The sequence below is a fragment of the Tribolium castaneum genome, unplaced genomic scaffold (genome assembly GCF_031307605.1).
Source record: "Tribolium castaneum strain GA2 unplaced genomic scaffold, icTriCast1.1 ptg000060l, whole genome shotgun sequence".
NCBI lineage: Eukaryota > Metazoa > Arthropoda > Insecta > Coleoptera > Tenebrionidae > Tribolium > Tribolium castaneum.
Genome location: NW_026986657.1, coordinates 126,432 through 143,805, shown reverse-complemented (window position 1 = coordinate 143,805; position 17,374 = coordinate 126,432). Strand labels below are relative to the sequence as shown.

At 38.3% G+C, this 17,374-nt stretch overlaps 2 protein-coding genes across 2 annotated transcripts; both read left to right on the top strand.

Moving 5' to 3' along the window:
• Window positions 1-4,865: 4,865 nt before the first annotated feature.
• Window positions 4,866-5,428, top strand: LOC135267612 (histone H4-like). The gene has a single exon (XM_064359658.1). It carries the CDS (start codon window positions 4,947-4,949, stop codon window positions 5,256-5,258), a length of 312 nt encoding a protein of 103 aa, XP_064215728.1. The 5' UTR covers window positions 4,866-4,946; the 3' UTR covers window positions 5,259-5,428.
• A 1,179-nt stretch (window positions 5,429-6,607) lies between these two features.
• Window positions 6,608-11,695, top strand: LOC135267614 (histone H2B). The gene is made up of 3 exons (XM_064359660.1): window positions 6,608-6,783; window position 10,657; window positions 11,383-11,695. Exons 1-3 carry the CDS (start codon window positions 6,649-6,651, stop codon window positions 11,616-11,618), a joined length of 372 nt encoding a protein of 123 aa, XP_064215730.1. The 5' UTR covers window positions 6,608-6,648; the 3' UTR covers window positions 11,619-11,695.
• The last annotated feature ends 5,679 nt before the right edge of the window (window positions 11,696-17,374 follow it).

The following is a 17,374-nucleotide window of genomic DNA, read 5'->3' as shown; positions in this document are numbered from 1 at the left end:
TTTACATTTTACACTTTTTTGTACCAATGTTTCTCTTTTATAAATGTGTGATAATTTTTTGCGGTTTTCCGATTTTTAAACATTTACTGCATACTTGACAACGGTATATTATTGTTTGTGGTAAACGATAATCCATAGCTGGTTCAGAACCGCACATGCGCTTTAAATGAGTCTTGGACTAATTTAGGATTAGTCCTAAATATCCTACGCAAACAAAGCTAATATTATTAGTACAGAAGCTTTAATATTGGAAAGTAAAAACAAAACAAAAAAATAAATGTAATAGAATTAATAATAACTGATTAAAACAAAAAAAAAGTATTTATATTAAATACTTAATATACTTCCAAATGAAAAATAGTCAAAAAATGACAATTTTATGACAATGCTTAAAATGTTAGTTGCCTGATCTAGAAAATTTACGCATCTTTATTAGCTATAATATCTACAGATAAAGAAAACCATGTTTACTAATTTTTAAAACAATAATGAATTTGTATAAATCTATCTTATTCAAACAAATATTTCTCGATTTTTTAATAAACTTATTTATTAATTATCCTCTTCAATTTTAAAGTAACTCGGTGGCGTTCTGTAATGACTATTTCAATTTTTGTTAATAAAATAAAAATTTGTAACAAATATTATTTTTTTAAATATCTTCAAATTAACACTATAAATATTTTTTATAAAAAACATATTTGTTTCATCAAAAGTTGTAAATTTTTTATTGATTCAATAAAGTCTACAATACTTACTCGGTTTATGAATTAAGTAGATCAGCAGACAAATGATCTAATATTTATAAACATTTGGCAACATTTTAATTAACTTCTTTGACGTTGTGTGCTTAAGAATTAAAAAAAACCAGATTAAACTTAAACTATCTATATCTAGTAAACTTAAACTACTTAATCTATCAATCTGTCTTTCTATCATATTTAAAATTTTCATTTTGTATATGACTTTTTTTACTTCAAATCACAAAAAAAAACAGTTAGAAACACGTTTGTGCTTAACCAAAACATTACATACTTTTTTTTAATCTAAATGCAAAATAGATTATGATACGCCACGTAAAACGTTTCGAGAATTTAATCTTAGTTATTGTTGAAACATGCAATCAAATATTCGGTTCATATATCAAAAATCATCCAAATTAGTAAAAATAGATTTCTACCAAATTTCTATCTAATTGCGTAGGCAAATAAATAAAAATATTTTAGTGATAATTTTTAAATTATCTTCCAAGTTATAATTATTTTTATTTTATACGCGCGCGCCATTGTCGACATCGAAGGAAAGAGTTTCCTATTATCTAGGTATTATTAATTTATTAAAAAGTACCAATTTATTACTGAGTGCAAGAGAGAGAGAGAAAGAGACAAACAGACATTAGGTATATCTGTTTTAGTAGAATTTACAATTTGTGAAGTGTCACTTGAAAAAAAGCATCTCATATAAACGAAAGAAGTAAACTACATTGTCATCTGTTGTTGTTGTTGTTGTTGTTGTTGTTGTTGTTGTTGTTGTTGTTGTTGTTGTTCTTTTCTATAATAATTTTGGTTCCAAGTTGAATTTTGGTTTTTACTTTAGGTAAAGAAAAACAAAACAGTAAGATGCAAACAAATAAAACCAAAGTATATTTTAACGTGTATAGGTTGGTAACTAACTACCTACATATTCTTCACTATAACACATTTTTGTGTTTGTGTAAAGTGACAGAATTTGTATTACGTAGGTGGATAGAACTAACTATTGAAATTGAAATTGAAATACAAAATTGATAAGTTTAAAAATAGTTTTCAGTGAATGTTGCTAATAGTTAGAACGTATAGATGACAACGCATTGCAACGAAACGAATCAAATTTGTTTCTATTTAGAAATGCATTTTATTTATAAAATAGAGTATTGTACAATAATGAAACATCGGTAAAGTTATAAGTATACTAAAACAACAAATATTAATAAAATAAACGTTTTTATTGTGACATTTTCTATCATACAACAGTTTACATCAAACGTTTGCATCTTCGAATGTTTTTTGAGATTTCGTTGTTTTTATCAAGACCAAAGTATAGAAAAAACTTTTAGAAAACATAAACAACTATTTTTTTTTTAATGTTTGCATTCAATGTACCCTAATGACTCCTGGGGCCCGTCATCTTCCAAAAAGTTCCGGTTTCGTAGTTGGTTTCGTTTCGTGCATCGACTGTTTTGAAAGAATTTTTCCGCACAAAAACAAAAGTATTTAAAAAAATTCTTATTGGCATTCGGTAGAGGATAGATTAGACTTTCGACAGACCAAAGACCAACTTTTCACGTTTACCCAGTAAGTATCTGTCGACGACGTCGCAGTTTGATGTTCTCTTTAACCGCGAATAAGTCGTCGGTACGGCGAGCGTCTGTAAGGACGTCACTAGGTCCTGAGAATAATCGTTTCGTTGATATAAATTTCAGAATATATAGGAAAAATCTTTTTTTCAAAATTGGTTTTGTCGTCGGCTCGAAAACATTGACGATCGTCAAAAAGGAACGATGTCATCACGCCAAAGTCTAGTGTGAGGCCCCGATAATTTTAATGTTGGCGAGCGTGGTGTTTGTTTAGTCCGCGGTCGGGTTTATTTTCTAGGCAATAAAAACTTAGTCGTGGCGCGAAAATATCTTTAGTTTGAGCGCTCGTGTATTCGAATTGTGTTGGTTGGTTCGTTTAGGTTTATATTTACCTACTATATACTACCTATCAAGTATATATCTATTCTGCTGTCATAATAATAATACGAGAATACGAGAAAAAAATGGCAGACGTAGAAAATCAATCCGCATCGGCTAATGCTGCTGCTTCGACGACTTCACCTCAAGTTCATCATCATGCTAAAAAGGAGAAGAAAGTAAAAAATCCTAGAGCCAAACCTTCTCATCCTCCCACTTCCGAGATGGTCAATAACGCTATTAAGGGTTTAAAGGAACGTGGTGGTTCTTCTCTTCAAGCTATAAAAAAATTCGTCGCCGCCAATTACAAGGTAGATGCCGAGAAAGTTGCACCATTTATCAAGAAGTATCTAAAAGGCGCCGTCGCTTCTGGTTCTTTGGTTCAGACGAAAGGTAAGGGAGCTTCTGGATCGTTTAAACTTGCTTCCTCGTCCGCCTCCGGTGGTGGTGCAAAGGCCAGAGCTGCTGCTGCTGCTTCTGCTGCTAGAGCTGCTGCCGCCGCGGCAGCCGCTGCTACTGGCGAAAGAAAGAAAAAATCCTCAGCAGTTTCAAAAGTTAAAAAAAACACTGGAAAACGTTCCGCCGTTTCGGCACCAAAAACCGGTAAGAAACCATCTTCGCCAAAAGCGAAAAAAGTCGCAGCCGAAAAGAAGAGCGTAGCCGTCGCGAAAGCAAAAAAGGCCGCTTCTGTCGGCGCTGAGAAGAAAACAACCGCTGCTTCCTCTACAGGTAGAGCTGTTGCGGCAACAGCTTCATCAAAGCCGAAATCACCTTCGAAAGCAAAGAAATCAAATAAGGCCGGTCCAACGAAGAAACCTAAGGCACCGAAACCAAAAAGCGCCAAGGCTATATCTGCTAAAGCGAAGAAATCTCCTGCTTCTCCTAAAAGAAAGAAGTGAGCTATGGCAATAATCTCATTTGTCGTCGTCTTCGTCGTCGTCGACTACGAACCGATGATGATGATAATGATGATGATGATGATGGTGGTGACGTCCTGGATTATCGACTGTTTAAGGCCGTCGAGGGCATACATAAATGGCCCTTTTCAGGGCCACAAATTAATTTCTATACAAATAAAAAAAAGTTTTCACACCTATCTGCATATACCTAAATCGAAATATAATTATTAATTTATACAAACAAACAAACGATAATGTCTGTAGGGTGTCGGCGCTAAAAACGCATTATCCCTCCTCACCTACCTAACCACTTTTATGACTTTATTCGATATTTAACTTTACTCATTTTTATGGTACCTACTTAAATAAATTAAATTCTTTTGATGCCGCCGCCGTTCTTGAAGTACCGATCAATTAAAACGATTTGTTTACCTACCCTTAACCAGAGCGAACAATCATAAATAAAAGCATCATTGTTTTTATTGTTTGACAGAGTTTAAAATTCATTATGATCCGCGTACTATTACTTTAATTACTGTCAATATTGCGAAACATTTTCATTTGTAAACAATTTTGTGGTTCTGAAAAGAACCGTTTTTTTTTTTGTTTATTTTTTCATTTTAAGCTCGTTCTCCTCGAATACGTCTTGCCAGTTGGATGTCTTTAGGCATGATGGTGACGCGTTTTGCATGGATGGCACATAAATTTGTATCTTCAAAAAGTCCGACAAGATACGCTTCACTCGCTTCTTGGAGTGCCATAACGGCAGAACTTTGGAAACGAAGATCGGTCTTGAAATCCTGGGCTATTTCCCTGACCAAGCGTTGGAAGGGCAATTTACGAATCAACAGTTCGGTGCTTTTCTGATAACGACGAATTTCACGCAGTGCCACTGTACCGGGCCTGTAGCGATGAGGTTTTTTCACTCCTCCAGTGGCGGGTGCGCTTTTTCTTGCTGCCTTAGTGGCAAGCTGTTTTCGTGGAGCTTTTCCACCGGTCGATTTACGAGCAGTTTGTTTGGTACGGGCCATTTTTTTGACTACTTCTTTATCCCTCAACTACACATACACACACATAAACACCTACGTACGTCACTAACAACGGCGACGGTTCATATGACCCTGCAACAAAATTTTTCGCCGTATTTTATTAACTAGGGTGACACTATGCGTTATCTGATTGGTCAAAAAAGTAACTTAAGAGGCGGAGCGAAACTAAACTATAAAATGAGTTGACTAATCTGGCGAGCAGGTAGTTGTTTTCGACGAAGCAGTCAAATCTGTGTCGTTTTCTTTTGTGAAACAAAGCTTAATTTGAATCAATAATCATTCAAAATGACCGGTCGTGGCAAAGGTGGAAAGGGATTGGGAAAAGGTGGAGCAAAACGTCATCGTAAAGTTTTACGTGATAACATCCAGGGCATCACGAAGCCCGCGATCAGAAGATTGTCACGTCGTGGAGGAGTGAAACGTATCTCCGGTCTCATTTACGAAGAAACCAGAGGTGTCCTGAAGGTATTCCTCGAAAACGTCATTCGTGATGCCGTCACCTACACCGAACACGCAAAACGTAAAACCGTCACCGCCATGGATGTCGTTTACGCTTTGAAGCGTCAAGGGCGTACACTTTACGGTTTTGGCGGTTAAGTTTTTTTTATAACCTATGTTTTATCTATGAGACTACGAGGCGACGACAATACCGGTATACCAGCATTGTTTGGTTTTTATGTTTCTTCCTCATCGTTAGTTACATCAATCTACTCTCTACTATTCATCGCATTTTAATTTTCGACGAAAAAAAACGGTTCTTTTCAGAACCACAAAAATATTTCTAAACAAATGAAAAAAGTACGTATCACAAGGCTCTCAGTTAAACCACCAGTATAATAAATGTTTGATTTCCAAACTGTTTTTATATTTCTAGGAAATGTAACAAATAAAGTTGTGTGGTTTTTATGACTTTGTTGTTTAATCAATCGTATGCTTTTCCTTAAAGGGATGAATTTTGACTTTTCAGAGATAAATAATAATTACCACTAAAGAAAGAAAACATCAAAGCCTAACCGATATACATGGATTAGCTAGCCCCCCACCGGCGCGGCGTGTAGCTCGCCGTCTAGGAGAGGCAATAAAAATTTACCTGCTTTTAAACTATTAAGAAAATAAAACATCTTGAGTGCTCTTTTTTTTTTAAATCGTGCAATAAATTTTTGCCAAGTTTTATGTAACTTTAAGTAGGTATGTTTATTTACTCTTTAAAAAAAGTTTGTGATTCTTTTTTTTATTTGTTAAAAAAATGATGGCCCTGAGAAGGGCCGATATTATTATTTTTTTGTAGCTTGCTGCTTCTCACAGCAACTAGAGAGACAACAGTTAGCTGTTTATGGTTTCTTTTCGGTTTTTTTCGGCAAAAGGACCGCCTGGATGTTGGGTAAAACACCACCTTGAGCGATTGTCACACCGGAAAGGAGCTTGTTTAATTCTTCGTCATTTCTGATGGCCAATTGAAGATGACGTGGAATAATACGAGTTTTTTTGTTGTCACGAGCAGCATTTCCAGCCAATTCAAGAACTTCAGCGGCAAGATATTCCATCACAGCCGCCAAATAAACTGGAGCACCGGCACCGACTCGTTCGGCGTAATTACCTTTACGAAGTAAACGATGTATTCTTCCAACAGGAAACTGAAGACCGGCCCTGCTCGAACGAGACTTGGCTTTTCCTTTTACCTTTCCTCCTTTTCCACGTCCAGACATGTTGATATGATGGTGGTTTTCGTAGTTTATGGAAAAGTCAAAATAAACTATAAGAATATGCTGCGCGTATAACTTGTATGCTACTACTGCGACTGCGAATGACTAAAGTTGCGTTTCTGGCTTCGTATTTATACGGTTACTTATAGAGAAGTCGTATTTCTGACTGGATGATTATACTAAAAGGTGGGGTCTTGATTCGGAGTAAATTCGTATATAAAACATTTTTAACAAGTAGTGTTTTTTTTTTTTTTTCTTTATTAAGATTAGAAATATTAAAAAATATGCCACCAAAGACAAGCGGTAAAGCAGCGAAAAAGGCTGGAAAAGCTCAAAAGAATATTTCGAAGAGCGACAAGAAAAAGAAGCGCAGGAGGAAGGAAAGCTATGCAATCTATATTTATAAGGTATTGAAGCAAGTACACCCCCAGTTCCTTTCGCGCTCTCGAGGTGAACACATCGAGTCTCTGCGCTGACTCTGATCGCTCAGCCACTCGATTGTTTGCTAAGTGAAGTGACAGTGAAATCCAAAGTGATAAATTGCAAAAGTTTCCACAATGGAGAACGAGCGTCGGCTCCGCTCCAAGGGCCCGGTGAAACACTCACCAAAAAAACCCCTCAACCTACCCACTTCACTTCCGTCTTCTGCAAACTCTCCAAAAACGCTTCCCCAAAACAAACCCATTCCGTCCCTTATGGACAAAAAAATTTTGCCACCCCCACAAACTCACGCCACTACATTAAAATCCACAAAACACACCCAACAACGTTCACGCACACCCTCACCATCAAACTCCGAAACATCAGCATCCTTTTCGTCTACCACTTCGGAAAAATCGTCTTCAACTACCACTTCAAAAAAACTCTCATTTCGCTACTCAATCCAAAACATCCCTGCCCCACTCGCCACTCAAAAAAGCTTTTACTCTCACCTCATTTCACTCGGCCTCCACCAAATTGACTCTCTAAAAGTCAATTACAACAAATCCGCTCTTCTTGTTCTTTCCAGGCAACTTACCCCTAACCAAATTTCAACGCTTCAAGCTGGCTTCCCTGGCTCGAAAATCCAGTTCAAACTCTTAAACCCCACACGCCTCCTACCCCAAATCGAACCCAAACCCATCACTTTTTCCATCGTTGTCAGAGACGTCAGCTCTGACATCGAACCCCAAGACGTCATTTCAGCCCTGAATAATTTCCACATTCAAAAAGTTTGGCGCATCATTTCCGCCAAAACCAACAAACCAACTCCTCTCATGCGTATCGTGACACCGGACAAAACGGCGATCGACACACTCCTGTCAAATGGCCTTTCACTTTTCGGCCACGTTCACCCCTGCGAGCCGTCGCACCCCCCAAAACCAGCCCCTCTCCAGTGCGCCAAGTGCTTCACATTTGGCCATTCTTTTTCCCAATGCCCCAACAAGCCCATCTGCCCCACTTGCCCCGACAATCATCGGTCAAAACCGTGCCCTTCCGCAGTTTCAAACCCCAAATGCCCCAAATGCCAGGGGAATCACCCCGCTTGGTCCCGAGATTGCCCCCAATTTATCAAACCCTCCCAAATGACCCCAGAAACCCCCGTCGTTCCCATCAAAATCGTTGACAAGGAATTCGATCCCGAAAATTCTGACGACGACTCCGACGAGCGCGAACCCTTCGTTTCTGCCCGTCAATTCCTACGCTTCATCACAAAAACCCTTTTTGACCTTTTTCCGTTCGAGAAACAGAAAATCCAATCTGTTCTCGAACATTCCGCTCGCGCTTGTCTCCGACGCGATCTAAAAATCTCACACTCATCAAACAAAATTCACTTCACTTTTGGATAAATCCACCATTTCGGTGAATCCTTCTGGCCCCCGTTTCAAAAATGGCTTCTCTGAATTTCGCCACAGTCAATACGGGAGGGATTTCTCGTAAATTTGCCTCCTTGAGACATTTTCTACACATCGACCAAATTCACATCGCAGCAATCACAGAGACACAATCCAAACGACCCGTAAACATCACAGGCTTCCACTCCTACAACAAACCCAGCCCCACAACCCGAGCCAAACACGGCGTCACACTTCTTGTCTCAACTTCACTCGCTTCATCTCAACACATCTTACCCCCTCATCTTGACCACCTTCAAGCCGTTGCAGCCACCATTCACATTAACAATTTAAACATTCTGTTTATTTGTTATTACAATCCTCCTCTCGAAACCGTCAGTACCCAACTCCTCGATTACACTTCCACATTCAGACACGCAGTCATTCTCGGAGACTTCAACGCTCGACACACCGATTTTGGTGACACAATTTCAAACACAAACGGCAGACACCTCACACGCTCTCTCAACACTCTTCCTCTTTGTCGTCTTCGAAATCAATTTCCCACACTCATCAATCACGTTGGCACATCGATCGTAGACCACATCATTGTGACCGATAATCTCACACACATCACAAACACAGACTCTTTCATTGGCACCACAGTCACCTCCGATCATCTCCCTCTTGTCTCAAACTTCACACTTCAAGGCCCCCAACCGCGACCCACGCACATCCCCATTTTCGATTTCAACAACACAAACTGGACCGACTTTCAAAATTACATCACAAACAACCTCCCACACATTGACGACACACTTGACCCCAACACCATTGACACACAAGTAACACAACTAACACAACTCATCAAACAAGCTCAAACACTTTTTGTACCCATCAAACACATTCCAACAAATCGCAAACCATTGCCCCCTCAAATCCTTGCCCTCATCCGAGTCAAACGCCGAATTTATCGCGAATTCGTGCAAACCAGATCTCCAGTCCTCAAAACTGTCTTTAACCGTCTCAATGCACAAATAAGACGTGACATCAACCAATTTCGTCTTGCCCACTGGTCAAACAGTTGTAGCTCCCTCGATTACCGAGACGGTAAAAAGTTTTGGGACAAATTCAATTCACTCACAGGCCGAAAATCTCACCCCATCCACCATTTGTCAGTCAACAACACCATTTTTAACACCCCACAAGACAAAGCAAATTGTTTTGCTGCTACCCTCCAAAACATCCACCAAGTCCCCAATGACCCACATTTCAACCAACACTTTTTTAACACAGTCACTAACAACACTCTCCGTTTCAGGCAAAACCTCCCCCGACTTGACTACGACGCTGACCTCGACCCAGACCCCGACCCAGACTTTCCACCCGACAACCCGGACTTGACCGCTCCAACCACCGACGACGAGATCAAAGCCCTCATTATCCGGCTGAAGAACTCGAAAGCCCCAGGACCAGACCAGATCAAACCCATTCTTCTCAAACATCTCCCTGACACAGCCATCACATCCATCACCACAATTTACAATTCTTGCTTCAATTCCGGTCACTTTCCAACCCCATGGAAAGAAGCCACCACCATCATGATTCCCAAGCCCAACAAAGACCCCAACAACCCACTTTCTTATCGTCCCATCTCTCTCCTCAACATTCTGGGAAAAATCTTCGAAACAATTCTTGCCTCTCGTCTCCGACACACTCTCGAAGAAAACAACCTACTGCCCCCTGAACAATTCGGTTTTCGCCCCCATCGCTCCACTTCCGACCCCACTTTCGAACTCTTCACCGACTCAACCCGGAGTGCCAATCTCGGCCAGTGCACACTAGCCGTCTTCTTGGACGTCGAACGTGCATTTGACCGTGTTTGGCACGATGGTCTCATCCAAAAATTTCTTTCCCACAACATCAACCTCAACTTCATCAAATTAATCGACTCTTTTCTCTCAAACCGCTCCTGCAAAGTCAAAGTCCAAAATTCCTTTTCTTATCCCGTCCCCCTTCTCTCCGGGGTCCCTCAAGGCTCCGTTCTGTCGCCCATTCTTTACATTTTTTACAGTTCTGATTTTCCTGTTTCAGATCTTCACCAGACCAAAACCCGCTTCTTCGCCGACGACACCGCCCTCTGGACATCCCGGACCACCGCCGCCTCAGCCTCCAGGACCCTGCAGCCCCTCCTCAACCAGATCTCCACATGGACTCGCAAGTGGAGAGTGAAGATCAACCCCACAAAATCCACCGCCATCCTCTTCAAACACCCCAACCTCACACGAAACAAGAAATTCGACCCACGCGACATCACCATCACACTCGACAACACACCCATCGACCTTGTGCCATCCACAAGGTACCTAGGAATCACCTACACACACACATGCTCACTCGACACCGACCTCCAGAACACGCTCAAGAAAGTCCGCAACCGATCCAACCTCCTCCGCCATCTCATGGGAAACTTCCAAGGGTGCCATTCCCGCACTCTTCTCCACACCTACAACACATTCATCCGACCCGTCATCGAGTACCGAGCCCCCATCTACGCATCTCTCCCACACACCAAGACACATCGCATTGCCACATGCGAACGACAAATCCTTCGCCGAATTCACCGCCTCGACCGCTTCCACGCCAGCAATTCCCTCCACCAGGACACAAACACCACCCCCATCACAGACCGTCTTCACAAACTCCAACAAAACTACATCAAACGCACACTCAACAACAACAACACAATTGCCCAAAACACACTCAACACTTCACATAAGTTTCTCACACGCGACAACACTCTTCGCAACCGAGTCCCCCGGATCCCCAGAAGAAAACTGCCCCATCCACCCACGGCGCTTCTCTCAGCGCTGTACCCCGACCTGCCCGACAATCTTCAACTTCTCGTTGAAGAGACGCCCCTCACAATGAGACGCCACTGACGACACCGACAAGACACCCACGACGACATCCACATCCACAGCTTCCTACGAGCCCCAAACTTCTCACTCTTTCACTCACCACCCGACGACACACACACTCCCACACAACATTCATCCATTTCCTTGACTGAAGAGGCCAAAAGCCTAAAACAGTCCGGACTCGTAGATTAAGTTGTAAATATCTTGTATATATTTTATCAAAATCCCTTTTGAAATGTAATTTATTTTGAATAAACGTATTTTGAATTGAATTGAATTGAAGTACACCCCGATACCGGTATTTCGAGCAAGGCGATGAGCATCATGAACAGTTTCGTTAATGATATCTTTGAACGGATCGCCGCTGAAGCTTCTCGTCTTGCGCATTACAACAAGCGTTCGACGATTACGAGCCGGGAAATTCAAACAGCGGTTCGTCTCTTGTTGCCTGGTGAATTGGCAAAGCACGCAGTCTCTGAAGGTACCAAAGCCGTCACCAAATACACAAGTTCAAAATAGAGAAGTTTTTTCTTTCATCGTTTAAAAAGAAGAAAAAAATGAAATCGGTTCTTTTCAGAACCACAATTAACATTTAAAAGTAAATAAAATTTGTTTCATTAAGTAAAAAATAAATCTAATGACCGACCACTCAAATCTAGATTTTTTTTTATCAATCGAAGCTCTTTTTAAATTAAATTTAAAATGAAACAGCAAAAACAAATTACATCGGTAAAAGTGCGACGCAAAAGAAATCAAGAAATAGCAGGAAAGTAACATCTCGGATTAATCAAATTCTTAACTCTCTTTAGTGTTTCTTCTATATGTCTTAATTTCATTTTTTTTAGTTATTACATTACAAACAATACTACATATTCTGATACGAATTCAATTTCACCTGAGGAATCGGAACCATTGGTTCTTCATTCCTGAACGCACCCTGGGCAGCCATGCCATGCCGTGTTGCCTTAGAAAAAAAAGAAGACGGCGCTCCGGGTTTTCCCCCGAAGTTATCCATTTGATGGAATCTGAAAGGAGCAGCGACGAACTCTTAAATTAGAAATTTAAAAAATATTTATAACATTCTCTCGTTTGTACATCCTTTTTAGTTTAATATTTAGTATTATATTTGGGTGCATAATTAAGACGCGGATTTCTTAAAATAAGTATAAGTTGTTGTGCTGTCATTTATAATTATTACATATTATAATGTCTATATTAGCAACGTAAGGTTGACGTTTCTCCAAAACTGTCACTTTGTCGCTTTAAAGCGACATAACTGAAAAAAACGCTTGTTCTCCCATTTTGTTTATTTTTTATTATTATTATTATTTTTTTTTTTTTGAAATCAAATGTCCAGTGATTTTTGTAACTAGCTATAGTTACTAGTAACAACGAGTAAACAGAAAATAAATAATTGCCAATTTTAATAAATTGTTACATGGTTTTGTTCTGAATATTATGGTATATTGTTAATACTTGGAGATTCAGAAAAAGTTTTGTGTATGTGTGTTGCGAGCGCAAATTTATATTGTCGATTTTGAGAAAATGCTTCAATCGACAAAGGTACAACTTTGCGCTATTAATAGGTACACTAATAGTTATTATTAATAATTATAAAAAATAAATAGATCAATAGTACTTTCCTCAAAGAAATTAACTACAAATTAATAAAATTAACAAATCTTTTATAGTAGATATCTACCCTAAATGTTTGTTATAAATTCGATTTATAAAACTATATACAAGAGTGGAATGATTAATTTATGGCCTCACATAGAAAACAATAATTTAGCAAAACAATTTTTTGATTACTTTTTACTATAACTACCTTTTTATTACATACACTTGGTTAATCGGGGTTTGGAATCCCATCCATGTGGGTCAATTCTGGTAACTTTTTAAACCAAGTTTTTTAGAGCTGTGATATCTTGAAAATTTTCGTTATATTTTTTCCAGTGTATTTTTTTCTTAAATTGGAAAATAGACTAAAATTTACTTTTTTTAAATTGTCGTATAAAATCTAAAGAATTGCGCTAAAACAGCTCCTTACATTGTTCAGTTTTCGTTTTTCCGGCGAGCTTCTGTGCTCAGAAAATGTGTTTTTGTCAATTTTTTCCCATACCCAAAACTTGATCAAAGATATAATGTGTTTGCTATTTTAAAATTATTAATGCTTGAACTATCTCAGACAACTATTATTTCTAATCTTCCAATATCTTTTTATGACATTTCTACAGGAGAAGCATTCTTAGATTTTCTTGAACTTGATGCATTCTTAAGATTTGTATGGTTTTTTTAAATGTCCAAAATACACTTTCAACCATACTAGGCAATGAAAAAGGTATATCTAATGTATAGAATCTAAGCCACCCATCTCAGCCACTTGACCTGACCTGACCTGACCATACCGTCAGGAGTGAAAGCTTATTCTTTTTCTCCAGGAATTAGCGCCTCCGTTCTTAGATCGTGCACGCTGGTTCCCAAGACATCTTCTGGCCGCCTCCTACGGCAGATGATCTAGGTCCCTCAGCGGGCATTTTTCTACGTCTTTTCGTTTACGAAGAATCAGAGCTTTTCGAACATTGATTTCTTCCTTCTTCCCCCATTTTCTTAGTTTTATAAATCTCCTCTGTAAATTTCTGTACTGTTCTCCAATGCTCATTGTTCTCGAGCATTTTTTCAACTAGATTATCATGTATAAGTTTATTACTTATTTGTAATTCCCACTTCTATCGAATGGCATCGCGTTGATAAAACACATGTTTTCGAAAAACACATGTTCGGCTGTATCTTCCTCGTTGCAGTATACACAGCGGTCATCATCTGCTCGATGCATACGGTGTAGATATGACAGAAAAGCCTTATGTCCTATTAAAAACTGTATTAGGTAGTAATTTACCTGTCTCACAGGTTTTCTCCTTTCCATCTACCGACTTATGTTCGAGATAAGACGATGCGATGCGTCCATTTTCTTTTGGAACTGTTGTCCCATCTGGCTTGCCATGCCGTGATAGATTGCTCTATCACTTTATGCTTGTTGCCTGTTCTATCAAGTACCTTCCTACTGTCTTTAATTTGAAAGGCGATAGAAGCCAGAAGCGACCTCTGCTATTATCTGAGGGGAAATGCTTTTACGCATACCAGACTAGGTCTGGTTATGTGGGACTCGGTCGGTAAATGTGCAAGCCGACAATACCCACTAAAACCCCTCGCGTCACCTTAGGGATCGGAACCATTGGTCCTTCATACCTGAACGCACGCTGGGTAGCCATGCCGGTTTGCATGGCGCCAGAAGAAAAGAAGAGGGCGCTCCGGGGATTCCCCCGAAGTGATCCATTTGATGGAATCTGAAAAGAGCTGCGACAGATAAATGTGGCAATGACATTTGATGCTTACCAGATTCGGAAGATCTGAGTGAGAAGGCATTTTTCGATCACAAGAGAGCCATCCTTGGCCTCTTGCATCTGGACGGACCGTTTTCGTCGTAGTCAACGGCCTCTCGCACCAGGGGGTTCGGGTGGGCTTCCGCCTTCGAAAAGGCTCGCTCGGCGGTCTCACGGAAGAATTCCTCCATCGTCGGCATCTTCGCCTCTCGGTGCAATTGGTTGTTGCGAACAAACCACGGGGCGTTGAATGCTTGACGGAGAAATTTGTTTTGGAAAGTTTGTAACTTATGCATCCGAGTCTTACAGGGCGCGAACGCCCAAGCCACAGAAGCATAAGTCATGGTAGGTCGGATCACTGATTTGTACAACAAGAGCTTGTTGTCAATTGACAACGCGCTCCGCCGACATACGAGAGATCTCAGCATTCCCGTGGCTATCTTACCCTTCGCGAGTGCGTAGTCAAGATGTGGGCCGAAGGAGTTTCCTCTGCACACTTATAAGTTTTTGCTTATATTTCTTCATTTTCAATACCCCTCTCTAATACCCGACCCGACCCGACTCGACTCGACTCGACTCGACCCGACCCGACCCGACCCGACCCGACCCGACCCGACCCGACCCGACTTGACCCGACCCGACCCGACCTGATCTGACCTGACCTAACCTGACTTTATCTTCTTAACTCTATACTTGTACTTGTACAATTATACTCAAACCTTAAACAGATAAATAAAATAATATCTTACTATGATAATTACGTTTAGTCATAGGTATACAGATAGGGAATCAAAAGCTTTGTTCACGATAGCGATCGATGAGCTTGTTCTGGCATTAATTGCATGCACAGTACATATGAGAAAAAAACCTGAACTTTTAGTTACAGGCCGTCGTTCACGGTCGAGAATATAACCTAGATACCGGATCAGTTCAGAACCAGTCCAAACGATCTTCATGTTCATTCGATCAAAGATTTTTAGTTCTAGACTTGCGCAGTTGACGAAAGCGGTTTTGTCTTTGTTACTCTCGTGTTTTGGTGCTTTACTGTCTATTTTATTATTGAGATTTATTTAATATATTACTAAATCGAAATTATTTGTAAAATAACTTTTGTGAATGTGAAAATGAGTAGTTTTTTACATTTTACACTTTTTTGTACCAATGTTTCTCTTTTATAAATGTGTGATAATTTTTTGCGGTTTTCCGATTTTTAAACATTTACTGCATACTTGACAACGGTATATTATTGTTTGTGGTAAACGATAATCCATAGCTGGTTCAGAACCGCACATGCGCTTTAAATGAGTCTTGGACTAATTTAGGATTAGTCCTAAATATCCTACGCAAACAAAGCTAATATTATTAGTACAGAAGCTTTAATATTGGAAAGTAAAAACAAAACAAAAAAATAAATGTAATAGAATTAATAATAACTGATTAAAACAAAAAAAAAGTATTTATATTAAATACTTAATATACTTCCAAATGAAAAATAGTCAAAAAATGACAATTTTATGACAATGCTTAAAATGTTAGTTGCCTGATCTAGAAAATTTACGCATCTTTATTAGCTATAATATCTACAGATAAAGAAAACCATGTTTACTAATTTTTAAAACAATAATGAATTTGTATAAATCTATCTTATTCAAACAAATATTTCTCGATTTTTTAATAAACTTATTTATTAATTATCCTCTTCAATTTTAAAGTAACTCGGTGGCGTTCTGTAATGACTATTTCAATTTTTGTTAATAAAATAAAAATTTGTAACAAATATTATTTTTTTAAATATCTTCAAATTAACACTATAAATATTTTTTATAAAAAACATATTTGTTTCATCAAAAGTTGTAAATTTTTTATTGATTCAATAAAGTCTACAATACTTACTCGGTTTATGAATTAAGTAGATCAGCAGACAAATGATCTAATATTTATAAACATTTGGCAACATTTTAATTAACTTCTTTGACGTTGTGTGCTTAAGAATTAAAAAAAACCAGATTAAACTTAAACTATCTATATCTAGTAAACTTAAACTACTTAATCTATCAATCTGTCTTTCTATCATATTTAAAATTTTCATTTTGTATATGACTTTTTTTACTTCAAATCACAAAAAAAAACAGTTAGAAACACGTTTGTGCTTAACCAAAACATTACATACTTTTTTTTAATCTAAATGCAAAATAGATTATGATACGCCACGTAAAACGTTTCGAGAATTTAATCTTAGTTATTGTTGAAACATGCAATCAAATATTCGGTTCATATATCAAAAATCATCCAAATTAGTAAAAATAGATTTCTACCAAATTTCTATCTAATTGCGTAGGCAAATAAATAAAAATATTTTAGTGATAATTTTTAAATTATCTTCCAAGTTATAATTATTTTTATTTTATACGCGCGCGCCATTGTCGACATCGAAGGAAAGAGTTTCCTATTATCTAGGTATTATTAATTTATTAAAAAGTACCAATTTATTACTGAGTGCAAGAGAGAGAGAGAAAGAGACAAACAGACATTAGGTATATCTGTTTTAGTAGAATTTACAATTTGTGAAGTGTCACTTGAAAAAAAGCATCTCATATAAACGAAAGAAGTAAACTACATTGTCATCTGTTGTTGTTGTTGTTGTTGTTGTTGTTGTTGTTGTTGTTGTTGTTGTTGTTGTTCTTTTCTATAATAATTTTGGTTCCAAGTTGAATTTTGGTTTTTACTTTAGGTAAAGAAAAACAAAACAGTAAGATGCAAACAAATAAAACCAAAGTATATTTTAACGTGTATAGGTTGGTAACTAACTACCTACATATTCTTCACTATAACACATTTTTGTGTTTGTGTAAAGTGACAGAATTTGTATTACGTAGGTGGATAGAACTAACT